This window comes from Pezoporus flaviventris, unplaced genomic scaffold, assembly GCF_033815535.1.
Source record: "Pezoporus flaviventris isolate CSIRO_AGI_PZ_B2104156 unplaced genomic scaffold, CSIRO_AGI_Pfla_v1 ptg000030l, whole genome shotgun sequence".
In the NCBI taxonomy this organism is placed as follows: Eukaryota; Metazoa; Chordata; class Aves; order Psittaciformes; family Psittacidae; genus Pezoporus; species Pezoporus flaviventris.
The window spans coordinates 2,240,480-2,267,996 of record NW_026892578.1 but is presented as its reverse complement, the minus strand read 5'-3'; the positions used below and the strand labels follow the sequence as shown (position 1 = coordinate 2,267,996).

The following is a 27,517-nucleotide window of genomic DNA, read 5'->3' as shown; positions in this document are numbered from 1 at the left end:
AGAGAGATTTTGGGGAGAAAAAAAAGGATTATACACACTGAAGAATAAATATATTCAGCCTGGGACATTCAAATATGTCTCTTCTTCAGAATACTGATTAATGTTGCATCAAATCACAATAAAAATAGCCCCTAAGGCTCATTTTCTTGTTTGTAAAAGGGTAATAATGATTAGCTTTACCAGCATTCCTAGCAGGCTTTGAGGAGGGTTGTGTGTTCAAAAGAAATACTAATGACCTGACGAGGTCATTAGTTTGGGGATATTCTGCTGGACTGGCACCAAATACCTCTTATGACACTTTCTGCCTGACAAATCACATAGCAGAGAGTGGACTTTCATCTGTGTGAGCTTCAGGCATATTTGAAATTACTTAAATGAATGTAATTGCAAAGTAATTTTATCCCACTGTTTCATAGCAGTTTCCATGCTCTGCCAAAGACAGGGAGCCCTTGAAGTACAGGAGGTTGCCGAGAGAGTTGCATTTCCTCAGGACTTCTCCACTTTTCTGCACCAGAGGACTCACATCATCTCAGCAAATTCCCCATCACACAGGACCACGACCACAAGCCCCACCACCAGGCAGTGAACCCCTAATTTACACCACTGGCACTTGGCTTCAGCACCTGATGAGGTGCTAACTATAGCAGGTCTGCGTGACATGACTATAGTCCTAGAGGTAATTTCCTACACCTTATTACCACATAATAACGGCCTCTTAACAACCAGCCTAATCAAGAATTAATGAGGCACTAAACCATTTTAAGGAACAATGAAGGATTTAAAAATTTCTTTGATGTGTTTTATTTAAAAAGCAATTCATTTAACAGTTACTGCCCTTACTTTGGAGTCATATAAAACATCTTTGTACTTATCAAATATATCAGCTGAAAGGTTTTATTCATTTATCAGTTATTTATTTATGTGGGGCTGCACAGAACCGCAGAACTGAAGGAATCCCAAAGGGAGCAGAACCAGACTTGGGGCTCCATTTACCTCCCTCATGTCTGTCCACCCATCCACTCAGGAGCTCCCCCTCCTTCACATGAGAAAACTGTCTGAAGGTGAAGTGCCACACCAAAACCAGAACAGAATCATCCCAAATTAACATGACTGCCAAAAGTGGATTTTGCATTATCCCTGGAAAACTAGAACTGTCTTTTTGATTTCCAGGAAGGGACAGAAACTGCACTTTAATGGGGAGCTGTCCTTGATGGAAGTGTTTGAGAAACTCAGAGTGAAATAAAAGGAGGGATAATTTATGCTAGGAAAGCATATCATGTCAGTGACTCAACAGTGAATTAAAGTGAAAATATGTGCCTTTGCCACCAGCCTGGAAGGGATAATCAAAACAAAAACATGTTCAAATTTGACCTATTTTTTTAAAACTTCCTTCTCTGGTGAAAGGGTGGAGGATATATCCTGCTTTGCTGAGAAAATCCCCAAATAGATCATTCTGTGACAGATAACTGTTATGATTATTAATTCCACTGCTGACATTGAAATTAAACTGATTCTCAACATAATGGATGAGTAAATAGCACATCAGAAATTCTCAAATGCTTCCACATTTCCTATGCAATAAAAAAAAAAGATCTCCCTCATTAAATAATACACTGACAGAAAAGGCAATTTGATTAAATAAACCTATCTGCCAATCATGCTGAAAGTTATAAAAGGAAAGCATTTTGCAGTTAAGTAAAACTTTTCTCCATAGTAATTTCTCTCTTTCTCGTTCTTAAAAGAGAAGTAATAGAAAACTATGTGCCCCAAAGGAAGGCTGGGGCAATAACTGGGCACCTGACAAAGCCCAGTGATTTATCATGAAGCAAAGATGACATGATGGAGGAATCAAGGGACAAAGGAGAAAGAAGCAGGTGACAAGACATACCCAGTAATCCAGGAACCTGAGCTGCTATGGGTATATCTGTGTATTCCTTGTTACTTGTATCTCTTTCTTTTCTCTTTTTTTCTCAGGAGACATGGGGACATGTTTTGTGGGGCTAAAGTGGAGAAGGAAAGGGCCAGTTGAGGTGAAAAGGAAGAAGAAACGAGGCTACAGGTGGTCAACATGACAAAACCAGGGATGGGCAAGTAAGAGACCAGCAGAAAGGGTGCAGCAAGGAAAAGGAAGGGAAGAAAAGAAGAAGGGGTAGTGGATGGCACAGGATGGATAGCAGATAATGAGACAAGACAAGGAAGGAGAAATCGGAAATCACCCTGTGCAAGGATACCTGGAGAGTGAGCAGGGATGTGGGTCTGCAAAGGTGTTCCCCAGGGTTTGTGCTACCAAGCGCCCCTATGCCCCATCCACAGAGCCCCCACTACCAAAGCAGCAAACACATGTTCTCCTGTAGCAGCAAATGAGGCCACATATTACCCAGCTGCATTCCAACAACAGTGGGGTTAATTTTTCATACTATTTAATGAAAACTCTGTGTACTGGGGAGAGGGGAAGAGTTGTGTAACAGTGTGATGGGTGGAAAGTCTCCGAACGTCACTGTGTCTGGTGGCCAAAGATGGGAGCGGGGCCTGGAGGCTCCCTCTCCTTGACTTCGGGAGGCAGCAGCTTCTTAGGACATCACATACTTAATTAACTGAGTTGCAGAATTGCAGTGTAAGATTCATGAAGTTGCTTCTCTGTTGGAAACCAAGAGTGTCAGCCTGGACCACTCTGTTCTTGGTGAGTCTTTAAAGCTAATGCAACTCATACGGAAGATGTTCTTTGGAAAGCACTAGAGATTTATTTTGATAAAACTCTGAGTGGGTGACAAGTTCATGCAAAGAAATAAGATGAGATTTTAATTTTTCTCAAGTAGAAAAACATAAGTGGCTTGAGCAAGAGGTATTTGCTTTCCAGCTATGCACCGAAGCTTTTATGTTCTTCAGAGCACAGAAAGAGTTGCTCTACTCATAGTGAACTCATAGCTCTGCAATATCACTGAGACAAATAGGATCATGGCTACTTTGCCACTTCTGCTAGAGAAAACTAAATCAAAATAATTTTAAAAGGAGGGCTGTTGCTTTTTATAATCTTTCCATAATGCCTGGAGATGATGGTTATTAAGTCATCCACCTATTGTTGTCTTAAGGAAATACATGCAAGATGGGAATATTATCAGTATTTTAGGCCTTTCTACCAAACTAACCTTCACGATCCAGCTTTGTGCACACGTCTCATTGTTTATGTATTATGTATGCGTTTGTATTCAATTTTATGTATTACATGTAACAATGAAACTCCTAAAATCCTATCTGGATGACAAGTTTTCTGTTACTGTATCCTATCCTTCCTCTTTCTCTCTTTATTCCAGGATTCAGAGATGGAAATTTGTTTCCTGACTCTTGGCTAGTCAGCATCAATCACAGGAGGCTGCTGTGGGTGCTGCAGGGCTCCTTACATTAGCATGTGCCCGCTGAAGAGTGGTATCAGTCAACAATTCTTACATAGCAATGAAACCTATGGAAAGGTTCAGGGAGAAGTTTCTTTCTCTTGAATACAAATCTCTTCAGAGGAGGAAAGGATGCCCCTCCTGAGAGACCTTCTGTCTCCTGGCCTCAGTGCTGGATTGCTCACTCACCAGCACTGCATCAGGATTACTGCACCGTGGGATGCGAGAGCACGCTAGTGGCAGCTGTGAGGGATGGGGAGAAGAAGCAAACCTCTGCCGTGACAAACACAGGTTCCTGTTTTTTATCTCCCTTGGCCTTTCCACGTGCAGTCATTCTGTAGCAGGCCAATATTTTGACATATGTAAGTCACCCTGCCCTGCTGAGACTGCCCCCAGTAAAGCATGCAGCTCATGGGGAAATGTTTTTAAGTGAACTGGAGATGGGTAGCACAGCATGAACATGACTCTAGGTATGGGAACTCTAGGTCTTTCAAACAATGATGCTGAAAGAAGTCCTGCTGGAAAGCATCATGCTTGTCTATAATTATTTGCAAGATCAAAACCTGACCCTGTGGCAGAGGAAGAGCCCTGGGTTTTTTAACAATTTGTGGCAAAAACTTAATCCTTTCTTCCACAGAAGTCTACAGAATCTGCTTACAGTGATTGCAAGTATTAAAGTTTGTGTCTCATATTACATTTAGTGTATAAGTTATGGAAAAAAACATGTGGATTTTACATGAGCAGCCACAAGATTTTTTTCTTAAGTCTAGCAGTTAAAACCAGTACAGACCAGAGTGATGACAAGTTTTTTCTGAGGTTATGTTCTGTGATATTCTGGGGTTCCCAACCCAGGACCTTTTCCTTGCTCTTTGATGTACTAGGCCTCCATCTGAACTACATCAAGGTAGGTTGCATGTCTGGGTTGCCTGCCTCATCTCCCTAGGGGACTTCAGGACAGACGGTCCCCTCCAAGCCCCCTCCCCCCAACTTCAGCCATTATAAATGGCACAAAAATTGGTCATCAGACAAGGTACAAAAGGGTAGTTTGCTCATCCTTTGTATCATGCTTTTAAATACTTTAAAGATATTATTTGTGCTCATTTGTCTGCTTTGCTTTGGTAGTAGGAAAGCTGATGGTGAAGGTACAGGATTTTCACCCATAATTGCACTAAATTCTGATACAGTTAAATACACAGTAAGTCCACATGTTTATCAAGTAACAGATGAGTTCTGTTTTAATTTAGTATACCTGATCCAGTGTGTTTCCTGGAGCGTATCCCTGAAGAAATATGTCAAGAGATTCCTTTTCTTTACCTACAATTGCTTACAGTTTATGCAATGAAAGGGGGAATCAGCACAAATGAATCCTGACAAAATATCTTACAGAACTAATAGAAATCAGCATGCAGAAATGCCAGCTGTAATTGCACTATTTTGCCATAAAAGGTCTGTAGGCCAATCAAACTGCGTTTTTTTTTTTGTTTTTTTTTTTCTTTTCTCAGAAAAACTTAGCTTTTATCTTTCTAAGTCAATGGTACAGTTGCCTTGATTTTGGAATGATCTGTAAGTATAACTCTTTTGAATCTCAGGAACAATATACCTCATCCAAACCTTTGTCCTGATTCATCTCCAGCTTTGATAGCTCTGGTGTATCACCCTGCTTGCTTGTCAAATCTATCATCAATTCTAAATTGCCAATGATCATATTCCACATCTCTTTTGGGAGATGAAGCTTGTCTGCATGCTAAACAAAGAACAGAAGGCACAAAGCTGAGATAGATACACACAAAAATACAATACTCTCCCTCTTAAAATACGGCAGGTGAAATGATAATGTGGAAATATTCTTACCCTGAGGAAGGCAGACTCCAGTTGTAGCTTAGCAAATCAAACACCAGAAAACTTGCTTGCAATAACATCCTAACAAATCCAAAGAGTTATTTTTTCCCCTCAGCTGAAAAATATCCACACTCTGACATTTAATCCAAATCCAGAGGTTAAGACAGAAGAACTTCAATAATTTGTTTAGTTAGGTATGAAAAGTAAATGGTCATGAAGCTGCCAGCTTCCTACTGTAAAGGTTTTAAAAAACATAGCTATTCATGGCTGAACAGTAGGACTTTTCCACACAGGAAAATTCATCATCATTTCAGGTTTCAGTATCTTTTGTATTTTGCATGGCAAATAAAAAGTTGTCCTCCAAGCTTGAAAAGTCTCTTTTTTTTGTTTGAGGTCACTCTGTGGGAGAAACAGGCATTTCTATAGAGTCCCTTAATGTGGTCTTCATAGTTGTAAAATAAGTAAAAAGCAAAACGAGGCAGCTTCCAATTCAAAACCTCTCTTTCTTGTAATTAAAAAATACATCTGTGTACCAACAAAGTAGAAAACTAAGGCACTTCAAATTCCAAAATCTTTCCATTCCTGGACAAGCTTTAGTGTTCAAATGTTAATAAGGATGCCTGCATTTAAAAAAACAAAAAAAAAAAACCAAAAAACCCCGAAAACATAAAAAAAACTTGGCCTGAGTTCAGGCTCAAGAGTCTGTGAAACAGACTTTTTCCACACTATGACCTCAGTCTTAGGATTTCTCTTTTGCAAAATGTTAGCTATTTTTCTTGGCAGGTGTCCAGAACCCTGTATCTCTCTTTTCTCCCCCTCTTGCTCTCCTCTTCTCCCACCCACCCCAGGCACGCACACACCTCTCAGCTTTCTATCACCGATGGATTCAGCCCCAGGGTGAGGTAACCCCCCACACTTTGGCTGATGGGACATGCTGATGGTGTGGGAAAAAAAAACAGCTTATGAGAACCTGGAAGTATCCAGTGCTCCCGATTGCCTTTCTCTTCTTTTGGACCCGTTTTACTTTGCTTCCCTACTTAAAATCCCTTGGCGAAGCGGGCAGCCCTCCTCACCCAGCAGTGTTGGTGCCCCTGCCAAGCATCAACCCCAGTGGGTTTCAAGTTGCAGCGGCTTTCGCCCAGGGTAGAGGATTTCCAAAACATGTTACCCCGGCAACCAGGAATTTTAGCCCAGCAAAAACACCACCACGCACACTGCGACTCCAACGTGCGAGACGCAGCGCTTCCATTTATCATTTTCTTCAGAGAAAAAACACAGGTCAATGGTGCTTGCCTTCCTGGTGGCATTTCCGATGAAATACACTTCTTTCCAGGTATTCACATCTCCTGATTTTCCTGGCACCTTGTCTTTAACCACTGTGTTCAGAGCCAACATATAATACATTCAAAATTCCCAATTAGTCCCTTACAAACGACAAAGTCCAAGGAAAACAGTGCCTGAGAGAAAAATAATGTGCTTTCGGTGCAATACAGGAAAACATTTCCTCAAGCATGACGATATTTTAGCCAGTTAAATTGGTCAGCTTTATCCTGAGTGATGTTAGATGAACATCAGTGTTACAGGAGCATTTTTGATTTGGTACAAAATTAGAAATAATGCCCAACATTATAGCAAGTTTTCCAACCAGGCAAATGTTGCTGTTTTGAAGTGAGGGTTTCTCTTGCATTAAACCACTTTCCCCTTCAGCTTTGAGCCAAGGGTGGCATCAAAACAAGGGCAGCTTCCCTGGGCTAATTATTTTTGTCTCCAGTGTGCAGAGTACAGGTATATAGTAAAGGTGAAGGTGCTAAACAAGAGGGCCTGGATCAAGGGGACTTTATATATAAAACTGCACTGAACCCTGCAGCGATAAGGGTGGTTATCTCAAGCTATTGGCTGTATCTGGCAAAAAAAGAGGGCTAGCATTTAAAAATAGGACAGCAAAGGCCCTCTCACCCCATGAAAGTCAATCACAAAACTTCCCCAGACCTCACTGGTGCTTTTATTTAGCATTTAACTTCCCTTGTTCCTGTTGACATCTCAGATAAAGGCTGACTCGTACTCAACAGAAGCTAAATTTTGTACCAGGAAACCCACAGATGCAATTAAGGTCAGATTGGGCTTCCAGGTATTTTCTTTCTAAAACAAAAAAATAACCCCATCTCATCTGCTTTCCTGGACGTCATGTTTTTAAAATCTTTTTATATCACTTTATATGTTATTCACTTTATATGTTATTCAATTTTTTTTTACTTGTACCATGCTCGACTGCCATGTATCTATAATTTTACATGATAAAACCCCACCTCCATTAATAATACAAATTCATTCTTCCTTCTCAGCTTTACTGAACCTCCAAGGTAGAATCAGACAAGACCTGTGTGAGCAAATGTCTTCCAGGAAAATGTCTTTATATCGTTTGAAGAGAATAGTTAATATCAACTATCAATACAATAGCTTTTTGTGAACTGTCAGCAACATTGTACACTGCACATCCAAAAAATCTCTGCTCAGAAAAGGTTAGGAATTGGCAGGCAAGCTTCACATCAGCATTGTGACAGTACTGCAGTGTCTCTGATGCATCCCACAGGTAAAATTACTTTGGTTTTGGAGTGGGAAGTTATAGTGGAATTGTATTTTTTAAAGGTCTATATATTTAATCCATAGAGAAACTCTCCATACAGGGACTGAGGGTAATTATGGAGGGGAGAGAGCAGTAAAAAGAACTTTTTCATGGGAATTTGAGAGCTGAAGAGTGTGTTTTAAAATTTTAGCTGTTCCTGCTGCACTGGCTGAGCAGAGTGACAGTCTGGCAGTATTAGCAGTTAGCTCTGCAAGCTGAGGCTCAAGTAAACAGGTGGAATAGTGCAATGAAGCCAGCCTTCTTCTGCTGCCAGCAACTTGGTTCATAGATAAACACCAGACTTTCACTTCTACAGTTTTCAAGACCTCCACCGCTCTGCAAAACACTGCCTTCATTCATCATAGTAAGGTGTTTGGGTTTTTTTATTCCTTTTTTTTTTTTTTTAGCATGGGCTGCAAGACTTCTCTCTGAAACTTCACAGACATACATTAGAAGCCGTTGGTGCATTGGTGTTCTCAGAAACAATATATCTCAAAAATTAACCTGAAGAATCTAATTTCATATTGTCTACCACCCCTTGGAAGTTGTGTTTCTTGACAGAAGAGGGTCATCTGTGATGACCAGGTTGATATGCTCATGATAGTGCTCAATAGAGCCCATGGAGTTACTAAATCATTTGTCACCAAATCACTGGCCAATGTGCTGCTGCAGATGTCCTTGTCAGCTAAAATGCCCACAACTGAAGGTACGGAAGACTTGGAAGTTGCCCTAGTATCTTAGTCTGAAAGCTAACAGTGAATTACACCCCATAAAACTTTGGGCAGACTTTTTTTAAAACCAATATCCACAGCTGCATGGATTTCATCCTTTCATTGTCCTCCAGACCCATCTGTTAGGTATTTTCTGATTCAATTGACTTAACCCATCATGGTCTTTTTGGCAATCAAACAGAAGGATATAAAAGATGTACCACTGGAGGTTTTTTCTTACTCTGCAGCTTGCATGCTTTGCCCCTTCCGTGTTTGCCATCCCTCCCTCTAGTTCAGCAAGACGAAACCCAAATCCTTCTAATTTGAATTGGGTGACCCACGTCCCAAGACTGAAACTCTGAGAGGAGGATGGGGCAGAAGCAGCCCATGCTCATCAGGTCTACTGGTGCCTGGGAGAGGCAACAGCTCCTGCTGTCCCCTTCTCTCTACACCTGGCACTCCTCAGGACATTTACCACTTTCTACCCAAGTATGTCTTTAAAAACTTAAACTACCACTCATTTCCTTTACTGTTCTGGGCAAATAATCCCTGGCCACTTTTACAGAACATTATATTTTTTCAACACTTTATACAAATATTAATGAGGTAGTCTTCATGGTGGTCTAATTATTATTTTAGATGGGGGAAAGCCAAGGCTAACTTTAAATAAGTTGCAGAAGGCCTTTCAGTGAAGTGAGGTGGGATTAAGGCTCCTCTTCCAACTCTGATGCTTAATCAGGTTGCAGTTGCTGCCTCAGAGACTTAAGGTCAAGACCACACGTCAGCCAGATGTGAAAGGCCAAGCTTCCTGGGGGCTAAGAGCTGGATGGTGAGTTGTCAGCATGCACTTGAGCTGTCTCCTGTATTTGAGACTGGTTCTCTCTGTTCTGTGGAGGCACCTCATAACCCCACTGCCTCAGTTTTCCCATCTGTGGAAGGGGAAACCAGCAGGAGTTTCTGGCTATTGAGTAACTATCCATGAGTCACTGAAGGTACAAGGGGCAAGACAGAAACGAGGAAGAGAAAGTGAGAAACCAGTAGGCAATACTCATGCCAATACAGGCAAGAACAACAGTGATGTTGCTCTGAGTACCTATTTTCTATTTCCTTCTCAAGGAGAATCAGGGCGATGAGAACGATGAGCAGCTGCTGGATGGGCAAGAGACTGTAGCACTAATGTCTGCAAATGGACAGCTTAGAAGCTGCTGAATTTAGTGCTGTTAATGAAGATCCCCCTGAGCAAACTATTCTCCAAGTGATGCTGGGGACCAGTGCAGGGAAGAAAAACGAGCCAACATCTATTTCTGCCTGGCAAAAACAAACAAGCAAACACATAAACTGAGATCGCTGCAGTTCTCAGAGAGTGTTAGCAGAGGACAAAACTTGCATAACTGCCATAAATTATAAAAGCCTCCCTCAACCTTGGTTAATTCTCTTGTAAAAAGGGAGGTAAAAATCTGGAGCAGCTCAGCATGGGAGCAATTGTGGGAGGGATAATAAAGAGCCAGCACCAAGGTATCTAGTTGCCAGCCCTGATATCATTAAGTAAGTGCACTAGAAATGTCAGGGTAAATGCATAGCAGTGAATCACAGTCAGGCATGATTAACCTTGGGTAGTCTGAACTGGAAATCATTTACAAACACAAAAAGTACTGAAGAACATCGCAACAGGCCAGTACGTCAAAAGTCATCCCAAAAGCGGGAGTCTTGCTGAGCTCTTTGTGTATTTGTGCCATTTTTTTAAACATTGTCATATTTTGTAGGTGGGAGGATGGAAGATTGCAGACCCCAAGCTCGGAGATGAGTTTCTATGGCACCGCAAAGTCCTCTGAAACATGTGCACATTCACTTTTCCTTGCACAGATGTTCTATAAAATTAAAAGTTTTAATCTATAAAATTAAAATTTTAATTGCAGTGTTACTGAAAGGATCCAGTTTTGCCGAAGAAAGATTAAAATTCTGTATCTGAAAACAGTAAAAAACCAAAGAGTACTCTTCCTTCATCCCTTCACCACTCCTTAATGAAGCCCTCCAAACTTTAACTGGTAAAACCAAGGGGAGAAAGGATTTGAGTGAAAACAAAGTGTTTTAAATAAAATCTGTGAAAGTTTTCTGATCATTGAAAACTGAACTTTTTATCACAAAACCAAAAGAACAAAACATTGCTGGATATTTCTGAATAGCCCTAAAAGTTCAGAAATGCTCGGTGAAGCTGTAACCACATGACCCGTAGAGAGCTCTATACATATTGAGTACAACAAAACCCCCCTTCAAATCCAGAATTCTCATGACTTTGAAAGCATTCAATTACAAGGAACATGAATCAACTGTGGAAGACTCTGGACCTCTTAACACCTTTGTATTGTTTGCACCTTTTATTGCAGTTCTTCAGTGACAGCTCAGATGATTATTGTGCATGCTGAGACAGTGAAGGCCATAGGAATATCGTGCAAAAGGGCTCTGCTCAGACTTCCTCCCCACTTTTGCATCATTCTCCTTCTCCTACATCCATCTCAGTTATCTCTAGCATTGTAGTAACTGCCCTTATTTATCTGCCTCATTAGGATGTTACATCAATTAATGCTTATCATCTAATATATACCAGTTTCTTAATGCTTAATATTATTACCAGTGGAGAGCTATGTCATACTGAGTGTATCCAGGGAGTTAATGCATACAGGAAAAAAGCCCTATGCATAATACAGTTCAGAATGATGCATTTACTGTACCCAAACCCCTCTGAATAGACCACCACACGTCCTGCACTCTATGTTTTTATACTCTCAGAGGTTCTGGGTAGCACCTTTGGCCCCCAGGGCTCCAGGTCACAGAGTTCTGTCTGGTTCTGAGGATACTGAGCAGGAGGAAGGTCTTGAGGGGAAACTTCATGTAAATGCTTAGTCCACAAATGCCTCAATGCCTGATTCAGGAGGGTAATCAACCTGTCCTTTGAAGCTGCATAAATAATGTTTGCATGGAGGTAGTAAATCTTCACCAGGGATGAATTAACTGCCATTGAGTCATATATGCTTGGCTTGGGTGTGTGGCTCGTAACATGCCTGGCGAAAATAAAAAAGACATTTGCAAGAAAGAAACATTAGTTTGCTCCTCCCTGTGTTTTCCATTATCTTTATCTAGGCAAACACGGCTTGCTTTGTGGTCTTTTTGTTGCTGTTTGTTCCATTTTCACAAGGAAACAATGATTCACAGTGAAACCAAGCCACAGTTTCTTCTGGTCAGGCCTGAACATGCCACCTATCCTCCAGCAATGTCCCCACTTTTTAGCACCCCTGCAAGGGGATGCCAAACAGACTCCTCCAGCACTCTCAGGGGAGCAACATCTCACAAGAGGGTGCAGTCTTTTTACCCCTGGCATTGTTTGTGCCCCCTCACATACCTGTCCCTTTCACAAGCCCACTGGCTCCCAGCTGCTATGTCCCCAAAAGAACAGAAACAGTCTGTATTCACGACTGCCTGAGAACCAGGAATAAAAGACTGGTTTTGAAGAACGTGGAAAAGAGAAGAAACACAGGGAAGGACAACAGAAGGCAGCAGAAAGAGAACTGGGATATAAGTGGGATAACACACCAACAGTAGTTTACTTCACTGTAACACTAAGGTAGCCAGCCCTCTATTCAACAATACATATGTTTTAGTTTACTAACAGCTTTTGCTCCTATTAGTTTCCCTTCTTTCTCATTTGCTGTGTTTGATCTCTGGCTTTCTCTTCCACCGCTCTCAGTTTTTTTATCTCTTTCTGAAGATATGGCATTTGCAGTTCCTTTTCCTCCTTCTTAGATGTATCCCTCTCATTTTCTTCCTCCTCTTTTGGCACAGCACTTGCTGGTTCCCTTTCTTTCCTCTTCTCCTTTCTCTCCTCCCTCCCTTTCCACACAATTTTTCTAACTAGAGGGGCTTCTCCTTCTTGAATGCAGTGGTAACCAGTCTTGTCTAAAATTTGCTGTGGGAACCAATATTTACTGTATAGTAACATATAGTAACAATTTAAAGATAAGCTTTATGAATATACTATATCTACTAGACAGCCCAGTTTCAGAAGGTTGTACTAAGAGATCTTGTTAGGCAAAGAACTTTTCACACCTAACCAGATTCTGAAGTCTTTTGTATGTAATACAGCACGCGACATGACACGTTCTATACTCTCAGACCAAAACCATAAACATATAGGGGTGTATCCAAAGGAGAAGAAGAAAGAGAAGGAAAGAACTTCCCTCATCAATAAAATACTATTTAACTAGAAAAAAACACGTTGGAGGATAGCTTATGTTTTACATATTGCTAAATATCAGCAAAAATAAATGTGTTCATTTCTCCCAAATACCTCCAGATGGCATTAAAACCCTTCTTCTTTTGGTCTTTATTGCAATATTATTTTTAAAAATGATAATTATTGGAATCATTCTATTAACCATTCCCAGCAATCATACTATCAGAAGTCATAAGGCTGCTAATGCTTAATTCATTTAATAAGTTTGGCTAAATATGCTCAGATACTGTAATTACATTCCACAACACAATCTGCAGGACAAGCCATTTCTTATACCATGTCAAATCTTTTTCTAGATTCATTTCCAGAAGATTTTTAATGCGCATTTGCAGCAGAAATCAAAACATCCCACAATAAATCACTGTTATTATACCTCCTTCTGTGACTACTTTTGGCCATGTAACAAATGGTGACACCTTGAGAGATTTACATGATATAATGCTCTGAATTTAAATAACAGGAATCAGAAAACATAAATTATAGGCAAGATGCACTCTAAAATTCACATGACTGACTGTTACAAGAATTCCCTCCCTCAAATGGGATTAAAAAGGTGAATGGTTTTGCAGGAATTCATAATGCTCCTGCCTGGTAGTTATTAAAGGAATTCACTTATCTAGCTCAGTTTGGGAGAATGATGCTTTTTTTTTTTCAGCTTGCAGCCCATCTGTTTCATAGACTGGTTTATGTTGGCAAAACAATTCAGTCCTTTGTATACTAGAGTTAAAAACGGTAAAAGCTTCTATTGTTGCACTAGAGTGAAGGTGAACACTGATATATTACAAGTGCCTGTTCCTATCTATTTCTCTACTTCTTCTGTTAATTCAAAAACATCAACAAAATTGTGAGAGACCAGAGATAACTGTAATTGGATTTCAAGTAATTCAGAGGTGAAGCTGCAGACTGCAGTCTTTTAAAATTACATCAGTACATCAAAGGCATATGTGACACAATGTTTTTTAGCAAGTGTGACAAACTCCAGCAGCATTAAGGTAATGTTGAAGTCAGGTTGTAAAGGCCAGCCTCACACACCCACAAAAATACTCTCATCTCTATTCAGTGTGATATGGAGCCATGTCACTTGCAAAGATCTCTGACTTACTATCATGCAGTAGTTCTAGGAATAATTAAAGTTTATCCATTATCTAAAAGGACATTTTAAGAAAAACATCAGTGAAAGAGCTTTATTTTAATGAAAACAAACAAATTCCATTTTGCCCAACAAATATGATAAAAACACAGCTGCCTTCTCCAATCTTAAACACAAAAGTGACTTACGATGTATGGGTTGCGCTTTTCTCTGGACTCTTTGGTTCTACATCACTTTTCCCTTCGAAAGAGAAGAAGAAAATGACATCAGAAATGGGTCAATATGGAAACTGCTTAGATGTGACACATCAACACTTTATTCATTGCTAAAACAGACCACTCTTGCCGCACATGCAGACTGCTGCTGGGGCAATCACAGGTCTGCAGGGGCACTGCTGGAGCATTTGCAAGCAGGGAATCAACCCTGACTTGACTTTTCTTGTCACTGCCACATGTACTCTGGAAATGTCAGGCAAGGAAACTCCACAAGAGCAACTGCTTAGAGGACACAAACTTTAACCAGGGACAGCAGACCCTGGAGCAATGGAAAAGATTTCTCTAGGGCCCTACAGGTCTGCTATTGAGTGTACCACATCCAGCATGCACAATGCTCTAAAACCCTGTTCCAGGAACAGTAATTATTTCATACAAAGCAAAACAGCATCAGCAGGAGCTAGTAAGGCATTGATTAGGATGCAATTCTGCCAATGTATGTTTTTATTCACATTCATTTTAACAAATTGAGGATCTGATCTTCAGCTCCTGTAAGTGGGGGCTGGGGAAGCCCTCCTTGCCGTATTTTGGCTTAAGCACTCAACCCCCACGAGAAGTCAGGTACCTGAATGAGAAGTGTCAGAGGCCCAAGGGATGCCTCTTCACATTTTCTTATAACTTGCCAACAGAACTTACTTACGTAGCACAGACACTGGGGGAGCAGGCTGCTAGCTGATGGGATGGTACTGCTTCTGCTAAACCAAGCCATGTCCTTCTCCCTCTTTCTCCCTCTCCCCCCAAAAATGTAAGGCTTATGTTGTTTGCTGTAATTATTGCTCTTTGAGTAACCAGTGCCCTTCAGTGCAAGGTTTTTGTTTAGCTCTAGCATGGACGTATAGGGTATGCCACTCTACTTGAATCACCTTGAACTTGAATTCTAGACCTAGTGACGGTGCAGCTGCTGCTCCCCTTGTGTGTCACTGGATGCTAATAGCTGTCTACACATGAGTTTATGCTGCCTGGCAGACAAGGAGGCATAGAGGTTGAGTGTGACTGGTTTACTGATGGATGTGTTTTTCTCCATTACTTTTTAATGAGCTTTGCTAAGCCAAAATCCACCTGTGCCTTCTGAAAAAAAATGAGTAGTATTTATTTTAGTCAGCCTGTTTTGGTGTTATCTGATTTTCTGCTCATTGACTCTAGTTGAATGGGTTTTGGGCCAGCCCTCAACCTATTCCATGCACACAAGCATTATGTAAAGTCCATTTGCTGATGATGAAGTCCTCATCCTCAGTTTTCACACAGCACTGGGGGGCCAGCAACAGATGTAAGAGGTAGCTCTGGAAAATTTGCTGTTGCCTTCAGAAGAGGCAGGGGTTTGCTACCAACGTCATTCTACTGCTGTACAGAAACAAACTGAAGAACTTACTCTAGACAATGACCTTCTGTAAACACCTTGGCATGGTGCTTTTAGATCTCATGCTCCCCTCTGGAAGGGCCTCCAGAAAGCACCCAACTTAGGTGCCTAAACATTAGCGAACAGGATGGGTAAGCTCTGGATGCCTCTCTGTGGACTTCTAGGGAAGTTAATCACTTACTGTAGTAGGACAGCCAAAAGCACCTGAATTTAGGCACAAGTGGGGCATCCACACAGGACAGAATACATAATCTCTAGGTCAATTTGCACTGTTGGCAGAGACCTCAGAAAGAATATCTAGATGAATTTGCTGGCTGGAAAGCTGTTGCTACAGTATGCGTTAGTCAGCCTTAGGGTTCCTGGAGCCCTGGAGCTCATCTGCATTATGGTAATTTGGAACAAGAAACCAACAGTAACAGTTGGCATATATTCAAAGACTTTCTGTTCGTAACTTAGGCTTTTTATAAGTGATGAATTATTACCATGAACACTGGTTTGTTTGAGTGTGAGAGGGAATATGGATTCCTGAGTGCTTTGCCAGCAGAGTTCACATCAGTTCTACTTTCAGCAATGTATGTTAATGCAGCAACAAGGGAAACGGCATAAGTACTGTGAGGAGAAAAGGGAATCTCTATGATTTAGCCAAACTGGATATTAATGAATTACCCTACAGTAAGCATTTGCAGCTGCTTTTATGCTAATCATCACTTAACGTACTTCTGTGTGGAGAGAGAGGATGAAGCCTATACAGATGGTAAAAACGCAGCAGTCTGGCCTATCAGAGTAGAAAATCTGGCCATTAATGCTTTATCAGTTCTTACCAACTTTGTTCTCACTTGACTGAATCATAGAAATTCTTAAAATGTGTACAGACTAAGCATAGCTGAATGTCACAGATACACTACAGATAAGATTTTTGGATAAGCATGCTTAAAACGGAACTACCTGTCAGTACAACTTGTATTTTTCACACTCATTCGTGGCCAGACTAAGATTTGCTTTCCATGTTCCATGTAATCTGCCAAATGCATGCAGGTACCATTGTGGGAGGCTGGCATTTGCTAAATTGCTAAATCCTTTCTAGCTCTGGCTTCTTCTTGTGGGCAAACTGGTGTCATCCTTTGGGTTTTTTTCAGTCTTTTGGGAATTGACAAACAGTATGCTGCCCACCCCATTATGGGAATGCTCTTAGCACACTTTATTTCATGTGCTAAGCACTGTGTATGTCTCTTGAAATGCGTGTGTGTTGGTGTGTGTTGGTGTGTGTGTGCATACGCATGCCTCCAGTAACATACGGTAGAAACAATCAGTCCTCAGATCCTTAGCCATAGAGCTGGGAGTTCTTTGCTAGTTTCTACCTCACCTCACACAGCTCCCTTTCTAATCTTTTTAGATACAAGCAGAGGAAATGTGTCCAGATTTCTTTCATTCCAAAGTAAATTTCCAATGAACTTCTGTGGGATTTCCTCACTGAATAATGGGTAGCCAGAGAAGGAGTTCTCTCCTCTGAGTTGGTATTTGGGTGAATCACTCAACGTAAGCAGGCCAAGTTTCCCTTTCTGGGTAACAGGGATAAATAATATTTATTGTGACAAAGCAGTATAACTTCAGCCATTAGGGGTTTGATTTCCTTGTGGGGGAAGGATGAGAGAGAAATGCAAATGTTACCCATGAGAAAGACAATGTTTCCAGCTGGAGTAAAACCATTGTAAATGACAGGCTCTAGAGCCGCTCCAAAGAAGGAATTGTGCAATGGGAAATAACAACTAGCTAAACTAGCAAATTGGGACCCTGAAGATGTGCATTTGGATCATGCAGTACATAGACCATAGATTTATTTCCCACATAGTCATTTTCTAGCAGTTCTCACATCCTGTATTGGGTTTGCATGGCAAGGTTTCGGTAGCAGGCGGAAGAAGCTACAGGGGTGCACCTACTGACAACAGTGAGAAGCTGCCAGATGCTTCACCGGTGTCTGATACAGCCAACGCCAAGATGGACCCGCTGCTGGCCAAGGCGCCTATGGAACAACACATTTAAGAAGCAAAAAAAAAAGAACCACCCCAGCAACTGCAGCTGGAGAGAGGAGTGAGAAGTTGTGAGAGAAACAGCCCTGCAGGCACCAGGTCAGTGCAGAAGGAGGGCAGGAAGTGCACCAGGCACCAGAGCAGAGATTTCACTGCAGCCCATGGTGCAGCCCGTGGTGAGGCAGGCTGTGCCCCTGCAGCCCATGAGAGTCCATGGTGAGGATGTATCTATCCTCCTGCAGCCCATGGAGGACTGCATGCTGGAGCAGGGGGATGCCTGAAGGAGGTTGCTATCCATGGGAAGCCTGTGATGGAGCAGGCTCCTGGGAGGATGGGTGGCCCCGTGGAGAGAGGAGCCCACACTGGAGCAGGTTGGCTGGCAGGGTTGGTGACTCCATGGAAGGGACTCACGCTGGAGCAGTCTGTTCCTGAAGGACTGCACCCATGGGAAGGACCTACGCTGGAGCAGGGGGAGAGTGTGAGGAGTCGTCGCCTAAGGAGGAAGGAGCGGCAGAGACAACACGTGATGAATTGACCACAACCCCCATTCCCCATTCCCCTGCACTGCTGGGTGGGAGAAGGTGAACTCGGGAGTGAAGTTGTGCCTGAGAAGAAGAGAGGGATGGAGAGAATATGTTTTAAGAATTGTTTTTGTTTTCTCATTAGCGTACTCTGATTTGATTGGCAGTGAATTAAACTAATTTCCCCAAGTCAAGCCTGTTTTGACAGTGATAGTAACTGGTGAGTGGTCTCTCCCTGTCCTTATCTTGACCCATGAGCCTTTCATTTTATTTTCTCTCCCATGTCCAGTTGAGAAGGGGAGTGACAGAGAAGCTTTGCTGGGCACCTGACGTCCAGCCAGGGACCACCCACCACTTCTAAGGTAAGGTCTATGTCTCATTCTAACTGTGTCTTATTCAATTCATACTCCAGCTCCTCTATATGAATCCTTATGGATGCTAGTCTCAGAGGTAGTAAAATTCCCTCTTCAACATTAGAAGTGTCTGGTGTCTGCCAGCAACCTTAACTTTTGCCACCAATGAAGAATACATTTCTGCATGGGTTCAGCTGTCCTTTGGTTTGGTTGCCATCATCCAGGCAGTACCAAATGCAGCGCCAGCCCAGCTGCAAATATATGCTGATTTTGCTGAGCAGGATGAAGGAGAAGTCAAGAAGAAAGTGGAGGTACTGTGGTGTGGGAAGGCAGGTGGGGGAATTGGAAGTAAGCTGAGGCTGGAGATCACTTGAGTAAGGACTGGAGGAAAGTTGTAACAAGGTAGAACTGATTTCCTAACCCACAGGAAAGCAGGTTTCATTAGAGTTGCAGAATAACCTATCACATTCAAGTGTTGAACGAAGGATATACTCAGAATGAAACTAAGACCAAAGCTGGCCAAACACTGTGGCCTCTGATGTCATCACAAAGCCTTCAGCTCAGCTGGTGTGTTGGTCATGCTTGTGACTCTGCATGTGTTTGCATAGCCCTCTCTATCATGGCCCTTTTGTGCTTCCTTCTCTCATTACTGTATTCATTATTTCCTGACAGAACTCACTCCCTTTGCCTTTTATTATTTCCTTAGTGCTGGACTCACAGCAATATCAAACGGATGCCAGCAATTAAGTGACACCACTGCATGTTTCTTCACAACATTGTCTTCTGCATGCTGACCTTTCCCCAGCAAAAAGCCACACCATTTTAATAGCCTACATCTCCTAGCCTTGTCTCTCTGGATGTCTTCTCCCTCATGCAGTGGGTGACCAGCCACTTTCAAAGCCCTGCCTACCAGCTCAGGGCATTTTTCATCTTCAGTCACAGCCCTGTAATTTGCAAACCAGGCTCTGTGCTGGCTGACAGGTCAGGAAGATAGCAAAATATTTCTTTTGGTTGAGATGATTTTGTTTTGAGAGCAGGGTAGGATCATGTATTTTTAATATGCACGACAACATTAACAACAGTCAGAGGTGGCAGGGGAGAAGATTAATACTATGTTTAGCAGAACAATTCAATCTTTCAATACAGCTGCTAAGTTTTTTACCATAACTAAATGTAACTGAAGTGCTGCTGATCTGCACCATGATTTGTAAATTGGAGGCCACTGAAAAGCCCCAACCAGAAGCTACACAAGCATATATCATTTCCCTGCTCACACTGCTAGCCAAAAAGACCCATGGCCATATGGTCTTTGAGACATTATCTGGTGTTAGTTTGGCAGGATTTATGTCGCTTATTACTGTGCAATAGTCACAAAATATATCGTTTTCTATGAAAGAAAAATGGTAACAAGTCTTCTTGCAGAATTTTATGGCAGTCTGGATCTGGCCATACAACTAGGTCAGCTCTTTTCTGGCTGTCTAAAAAAGCCCCTCTTTTGGCCTTTCAGTCTTTCTCATCTATATAATGAAATGGTTCTTCCCAGTCCACCAGAAGACCTGACAGTTTGATGGTCACTCTTCAGTTCAGTTCTCCACATTTGGCCATACAAATGTGCTGCTGAGTCTCTACACTGTCCCAGTCTGCTATTGGTTCCTTACCCTACCAGCCACTTGTATTTCATAGCTATTGCCATACCCTTCACCCAAAGCAGTCAGAAAATTAGTTGGTACTTACTTGTATTGCTGTGTCCTGTAGATCCCTGTTGTGACTCCTACAGTAATAATAGAAAAAAGGTACGGTGTGTTATTGTTACAGCAATTTTTAGGTTCAATACTTGCTTGAACATTACCTTAACAATACAAACAGCATTGTTAATTGTTCATTCAGTTTCAAAGTAATTTTCAATTACAAGAATAAATCCAGCATTTCTTTGAAAACCCATTAATTCTATGGCTTGTAAACTTATTTCACAACAACCCTTTAATAGTGCAATTCCTTGTATAGCTATTACAACTCTCCTGCTCACTATTCGTTTATTGATCAGCCAAAACTCGTCTATTATCTCCTACAAGTTTGGATGAGAAGGCAGAGGGACGACCAATATTGTTTCATGGACCATTGGATTCCTGAGGTAGTAGCACAGCTGGTCTTTCCTCTTCACATGTTGATATTGACAGCAGTGGAGAATGGAAATACAGACTTTAGCTCTGGGTCCCCGAGATTACAAGGTCAACCTCGTATCACATGCACAGTGTCTATGAATATGGTGCAACAAATCAGACCATTTTTTCCTCACACGCAAATGTTCACATATTTTACTCACAGTATTTGTTTGCATTCATAAAAACATAAAAAAAGTTTATAAATGGAAATACAAATATAAACTGTAACAAAAATCTACTTAAATTAAGAAAAAAAAACCAACAACCACTGCTACGGATGACAGAAGGGAAGGTATCCTGTATGTAACCCTGCTTCTGAATAACCCAGACACACACAGGAATAGAACCTCATATGTGTGCTGCAATTACAACTGCAGTAGAGTCTGCTTGGAGAGGCCAGGCACCCACAACAACACACACGGTCATTTTCAGTGATGAATCAGGCACTGGACCAGATCCCTGGTCCACAGAGGCTGAGTGATGAGCCAAATGCACAGCTCACCAGGAAAGTCCCCAGAGAGCTCAAGGATGCTCTGGCTTGGCTGAGCTGGGATTTTGCTGCTGAGTCACTCAGAAACATGTCACAGGGGTTTGGGACCCCAAGAGTTTCTTTGCAGCTCTAAATGGAAGTTGGCTGGACCACAGGCACTGGGTGTTTCAAGGGCTTGTCTAGCCAAATCCCCTCAATCTGCACCATTTGGTCTGAACTCAAAGCTCTCCAGACTGCATAGCTTTGATCTGTAATTTTTATGCTATAATACACATCTGCAATTCACTGCCATCTTGCGCGCCTGAAATGCGAGGCATCAAATTTTTGGTCAAGCCCTACGAATTTCTATTTTCAACTGGAGTATGAAAAGATCTGTACAGTGTTTCACACGCCAATAATAATTTGCCAATAATTTGAAATTCTCTACTTTTGACAAATTGCCTCAGCATTTTATGAATGCTGCTGATGAAGGGATATTAAAGTCTGTTTTTTTTCTGGTGACTGAATATAATCTTAAGAAGTCAGGATCAGCTTGCCGTGGTGATGCAGTGACACGTACTCTTGAATTTAAATGCTATTCTAGTAGCCAATCATGCTGCCAATGAAAGTAGGCTATTAGAGCATGTTCAGTCTCCAGAATAGTGAATTTATGTGCCTAGAGAAATTTGGGGGAATACAATCATTTTGATGGAAATACCCTCGGGTTTGTAAATGTGTTTGAAACTGCTAAACAAGGATCTTGCTCACTCTTTTACATTTTCATCAACCTCAGGAAGAATGCACCCTCCCCTTTAACTGCCTAGCGCAGTATCTTACCTCTGGCATTGACTCTGCGTAGTCTCAAATTTGACAACAGCAATGCATATGAGCTATGACATTTTCTCTTTTCATTTTAACAGATTCCTTAAAATAAGTGTCTTGATTCTCAACATATTATTCTTAATAACAAAGGCTAATACAAAAATATCATAGTAAATAGAGAGTGCTCCCACTGAGGTAGAAAAAGTACGACTTAAAGTAACTTAAAAAACAAAGGAGAAGACTTCACTTCTGGAGATTATTGTCTACTGTATTTGTTCCAGCTTGTTAAAATCAGTAAGAAAGGAAAAAGTAAATGAATTGAGCACATAAAGAATAACATCACTACAATAACTTTGCTTCAGCTGAGAATAATCACTCAATAGTTTTGTGACAAGACACCACTTCTCCTGGAGTGGATAAATTAATTCTCAAATAACAAAATGATAGCTGATCCCATAATATCACATACACATAACTAGAAATCAAACACCTGAACAAACTTTCAAGACATGAAATTACAGTAAAAATGAAGACAAAGGGAAAATCAAGCAGCAGAATTAAAAACATTCTTTTCCTGCATGAGGGCTAAGAATTAATGCCTGCACATGAAAGCTCATTGACACAAGCATCATGTGAGCTCTTATTTACCAAATTTAATTATTCATTTAAAGTTTATTTATTAAGATGTTTTTAATAAAATTACAATCAAAAAATGCCTGATCATTTGTAAGTAACAAAGTGTGACAGAGATGGGAGAAAGGAAAGCATACACAGCCTGTCACATCACACACTGATTCAATTATCCTTAAGCTTTGAAAAACAAGAAATAAAGAGACTGTCATTGCCCCTTCCCACTAAATTCAAGAGCACAAATTAATTCCACAGAGAAAGAAAATGTAACTTTATGCCCTCTATCACATGAAGGACAGTTCCCTAAATGTGCTCTCCCAGCAGCACTGTGCTGGGAAACCTACTGGGTACTGCCTACTGGGTACTGCGTCAAACCTGACAGAGACTTTCCTTCCATTTTTGTGCATTAATGCAGATCTCCCATGTTAATGAGGTTTGATTTTACATACAGGTACAGCATATGCACATATATCCCCCTCATCCACCAAGCATATACTTATTTAGATGGACACATCCACACACGCAGTTTCAAATATGCAGTTCTGTTCTACTTGTGAAATATAAACCTAAGTTATTTAGCTTTTATTACTAGACTGATTTTAAAACCAGTATAGCTGTAGTTGCTGTGGTCTTTGCAACTTTAATAGCCTAATTAATAAATTTCAAGTTTCAAGCTGTCAGATCACTAATTACTTGAGTTGCGGGTTAAAAGCAGTGTGGCATGTATGGGAACTAATGATGCTGACAATCAGTTTTCATAAGCAGAAAAGTAAGGATGATTTGCATCCTTGCAACAGAGCAGGAGTCTTACAAGCTGCTCTCTTTCTTGTTCCCAAAATGATGAGTATCTTTACACTTGGAAACTGTCTTCTGTTAAAAAGGATTGCAGCCTACTTGCTTCTCTGGCTGGAAGAGTCATTGCAAATTAACTGAACTGATCTCTCAACGCTGAAATTGAATTCACAGTATCATGCATCGCTTGGAACTAAGAGATGAAGTAGATGCCCTGAATTTAGCCTTTTAGCCTCTTTGCTGTCCTTGGCCACTGCTTAACTGACAGGCCCATTTATCTGAACAATGTGTGATCCACAACAGTTTGGTGTAGTCCTTAGGTTTTAACAAGGTGGGACAGCTACATAGCTTACCTGTGGATAAGCTTTCTAAAAGTTATGGAGACATTCCCTATGAGACCCAATAATGATTTTACACCACATTTTGTGAAAAGCAATAGGTAGGTTATGAATGTTTCAAAAACATTTGAAAAACTAGGAAACCTGTCTTTGCATTATGGACCTTAAAAGCAGATGCCTTCTAATGTCTGCAACTGTACAGATTCAGACTAAGCCACAGAAGCAGCTCTTAACTATTCTAAAATAGTTTAAAATAGAGGTCCCATTTAAAATTAACATGGCCTATAGCCAGTGATGCAGGATTTTTTTCAGAACTCTGATGAGTTTTGTTAGGTACTTCTTCCCCATTTCACACAAAGCACTCTAATTTATGACCATGTAGACCACCCAGGCCACAATAAAGTTATGATGTTATTTTATGTACAAAAGTATGCTCATATATTATGCAACGAAATCTTGTTCATCCTAAACTTAAATAAAATGGCAAATCTACTCTGGTAAGAGAAAAGGAAACCACCTAGAAAAGGCTCTTTAAAAATGCATGATGGAATTCTGAAATGGCCCTGCAGTTGAAACTATTAACATATTTCCCAGAGAGATGGATGAACAGGCAGAGAAGATGAGACCATTATCCACATATCTTTGCCCTATGGTCTGTGGTTCTCCTATTCCTATATTTATCACAATACATTTAGGTGAGGGGAAGTACATTCATGACAGCCACAAAGATACACTGATGGGCGCACACCTTGACCACTCACATTTGCACTCATGCCACGTAAGCACATTGTGTGGTGATAATTATGGCAGAAATGTCAAAGCTGCAAGCACCACTTCGGTTTTGCCATCCATATCCGAGTACTTCACTTTACTGTAAACTGCTGATCCATCAATCTATCTCCTACCAGACTTACTCTAACATAACAAGCCTCTAGCTCACCTACCATCTTCAATCAGCTGTCTGCCTTTAGTGCGCAAATAGACAGTCAGTTATTTCCTTCTTTTTCTTTCATAACATGCCAGAGATGTTTTGGTTTACGCCCCTGGTATTTCAAAATGCTGACACCCTCATCCACGGAAAAGCTGTTTTAGTGTAGGCAAACCTTGACGGTTTCTTGGCTTCGTGGTTGTAATTATTCCCTGCACTAAATTTTGTAGAATGGACTTAAAAGTTACCAAAGGAACTTGCTTTTACAGGAGAAAGGCTACAAACAGCATCAATATCTTATTTCAAGCTTCAACTTATGAACTATATGAAATAAATGAAATATAGTGGAGCTTGTGGCATACAAACAGTATATGGTGATACAATATGAAATTTTTATTGGCTCTTCATGGGATAGCTGATTTCATTCCCTCCTTACTCACCAAGTATAAATACTGTGGTTTCCCCAACCGTGTGCCAATGAGCTTTACCATGCCATGCTGCATCCTCCCTGGGATACACGTACAACAGTGTAGCTGGTTTCAAGGGACCACCAGCAGGGCCTTGGTCCATTGTGGAACCAAATACTTCCCTGGCAAATACTTCTGCGGCCCGTCTGGGAATCATGGCACTGGGCTGCCTGCCTCTGTAGCAATGCTGCCCTTGAAGCCAGGTTGGTGGCAAAGGATGTATGTCCACTCCTCAGCCTCTGACTGCAGAAGCCAGTGTATTAGTAAAGCCCACCTCAGACCTCAGTGGTTTCAACAAAAATCTTGGCTAGTGAAGCTATAAAAAGCAGGAGCAATGGATGCAAGCAGGAGCTTTTTTTCCTGCAGCAGCTGTATGCACCCTGAGGTATATCAGTCAGGAGCTTCAGCAGATGCCTGCAGAAAACACCGCTTCTGGACACCTCACTAGGGACATGTGCATCTTTGTCTTGCAGTGAGGAATCTGTGATCCACACACCAGCATCAGTGCTGCTGCCAGAAGATGTGCAAACAAGATCATGTAGCTCTGCAGAGGTTGCAATTAGGAAAAGCAGGGGATACTGGCACACATATGGCATACACATGGAGAAGGTCAATCAACACGGTATCTAGCTCAGCCCAGAGACCCTACATGCTTAATCAGGGCTCATTTAGGGCATATTTTGAGGGGAAGGAGGCATGGTTCTATGTAATGTGGCATGGCTTACCTTGTTTGGGAAGGAAAATTTGCTTTGTTCTGCCTTTCCTGGTGTGTGAATAGCTGACAGTGGAGCAGGCCATGAATGGGTCATCTCCTGAAAAACAATATCGTACAGCAAAATGTGTTTAGAAAGTCAATGGAATGGAAGACAATGATAGTGTATCAGCAGCTAGAGTGCCTGGGTAGTGGAATATTTAAGTTACTGCAGCTTCTAGGAAATGCCCAGTTTACATATAATCTAGACAATACATGAGCTACATTGATTTTTCTCACAGACTCTTGAGAGCAGTTCTTAAGCACCATTTCGTTTTCCTGAATAGTTAATGCATCTTAAATGCAAGAAGTTTGATTTCTCTGACAATCTGCAACCATATTTTAATCATGCAATGTGTTCTGGATGGTGAAACTAACAGAAGAAATTTTTTTTATAGTATGGGAAAAGAAATTTCAGTTTGTGATCAAGTAATGGGTTACACGCTATGGACTAATCACAAAATAGATTTCATAGACAAGGTCAGAATGATAAACATTTACTCAAAGGTTAATTCCTAAAATTGCCTTTATCACTGTAAAGGAGTTGAATGAGTTCCTAACTGCAATTTGTCTGTGCCTTGCAGGACACCCTCCCTGTGTTGTTTAGAAGGACATTTTTTAATAGCTAAGAGACATATGTAGTTTGACCCGACTTATATGCAGTCATCCTTGAAACAGCTTCAGGCAGCAGGTAGGAACATCCTCAGTACTGTTATAATTCAAGCCTGAACAAGTTGGTCTCCAAAGCAAGGCTGCATTTAGGAAGGTGTTAAATAAAACCCTTCAGACAAGAAGTTTGTTAAGAGGGAGGCTTCATATTCCTCTGTAGTGCAGGCTGTTAAAGGATGGACGTGCTTTTTGGCATGTTCAGCACCAACAGCCACAATATTCGGTACACAGTAACTTAACACAATTAATATGAGAAGCAGCGTGGAGCGTGACAACCCTGAAGAGTCAAGAGTTGAAGAGCAAATAGCATCCTGCCTGAGCAGGGGGCTTGCTGACACTATCAAGAGTTTGCCTGGCAGATGCTTTGCGGGAGTTTGATACATTAGCTAGCTATGGAATTGTTTCTCAGTGATATTCCAAGAAGTTGTCCTGAGATCCACGATCAGTCCCAAAATAATACTGGAGTTATATTTCCATGACTCATTCATTGCTTGAAAAAAGGTGCAGGTGAGTCCCTTGACCACCCTTCATAAGTGCTGACGGAAATGGTTCCTGACCCAGCACAGACTGTGCTGGGATATTGTTTACATAGAGGGAAGTCTCCGGCTGCTCTGCCAGAGAAAGGATCATCTGCCAATGAAAGGATCAGCCCTTTCAACACAGTTTATTAGTAATAAATGTCACCTTTAAAGCATTCTTGATAAACATTTTATTTCCTAATAAAAACTGCATTCTTTTATTTTATTTGAGGCTAAAAAGTTACATGATTTATTATATGTCTCTAATCTATGTGCATGCCTCTAATCAGAGCATCATCTGGTTTGCAGTTTCAGTATCAGAATTGCTTTGCTTTTCAGTTCTTTGAGGCAGATTGTTCATCTTATGACTTCCTTATCTGATAAGTGCCAGCAATAGCAGTATGCAGCAATTTTTAATATAGAGTAAGTTTTTTAGACTCAGGCAACAAAAAAGCACAGGCAATCAGATTGCTTTTTGCTTCAAGTACCTGGCACACATGCT

General features: G+C 41.2%; 1 protein-coding gene across 4 annotated transcripts in view; it reads right to left on the bottom strand.

Moving 5' to 3' along the window:
• The window catches only part of AFF3 (ALF transcription elongation factor 3), a 321,875-nt gene that overhangs the window by 108,528 nt on the left and 185,830 nt on the right, over positions 1-27,517 (bottom strand). For all 4 annotated transcript variants that reach the window (XM_061459668.1, XM_061459669.1, XM_061459670.1 and 1 more), the window contains 3 exons: positions 25,803-25,889; positions 20,204-20,240; positions 14,128-14,179 (listed from right to left, as the gene is read on the bottom strand). In XM_061459668.1, coding sequence (XP_061315652.1) covers positions 14,128-14,179; positions 20,204-20,240; positions 25,803-25,889 — 176 coding nt within the window. The remainder of the gene's footprint in view (positions 1-14,127; positions 14,180-20,203; positions 20,241-25,802; positions 25,890-27,517) is intronic.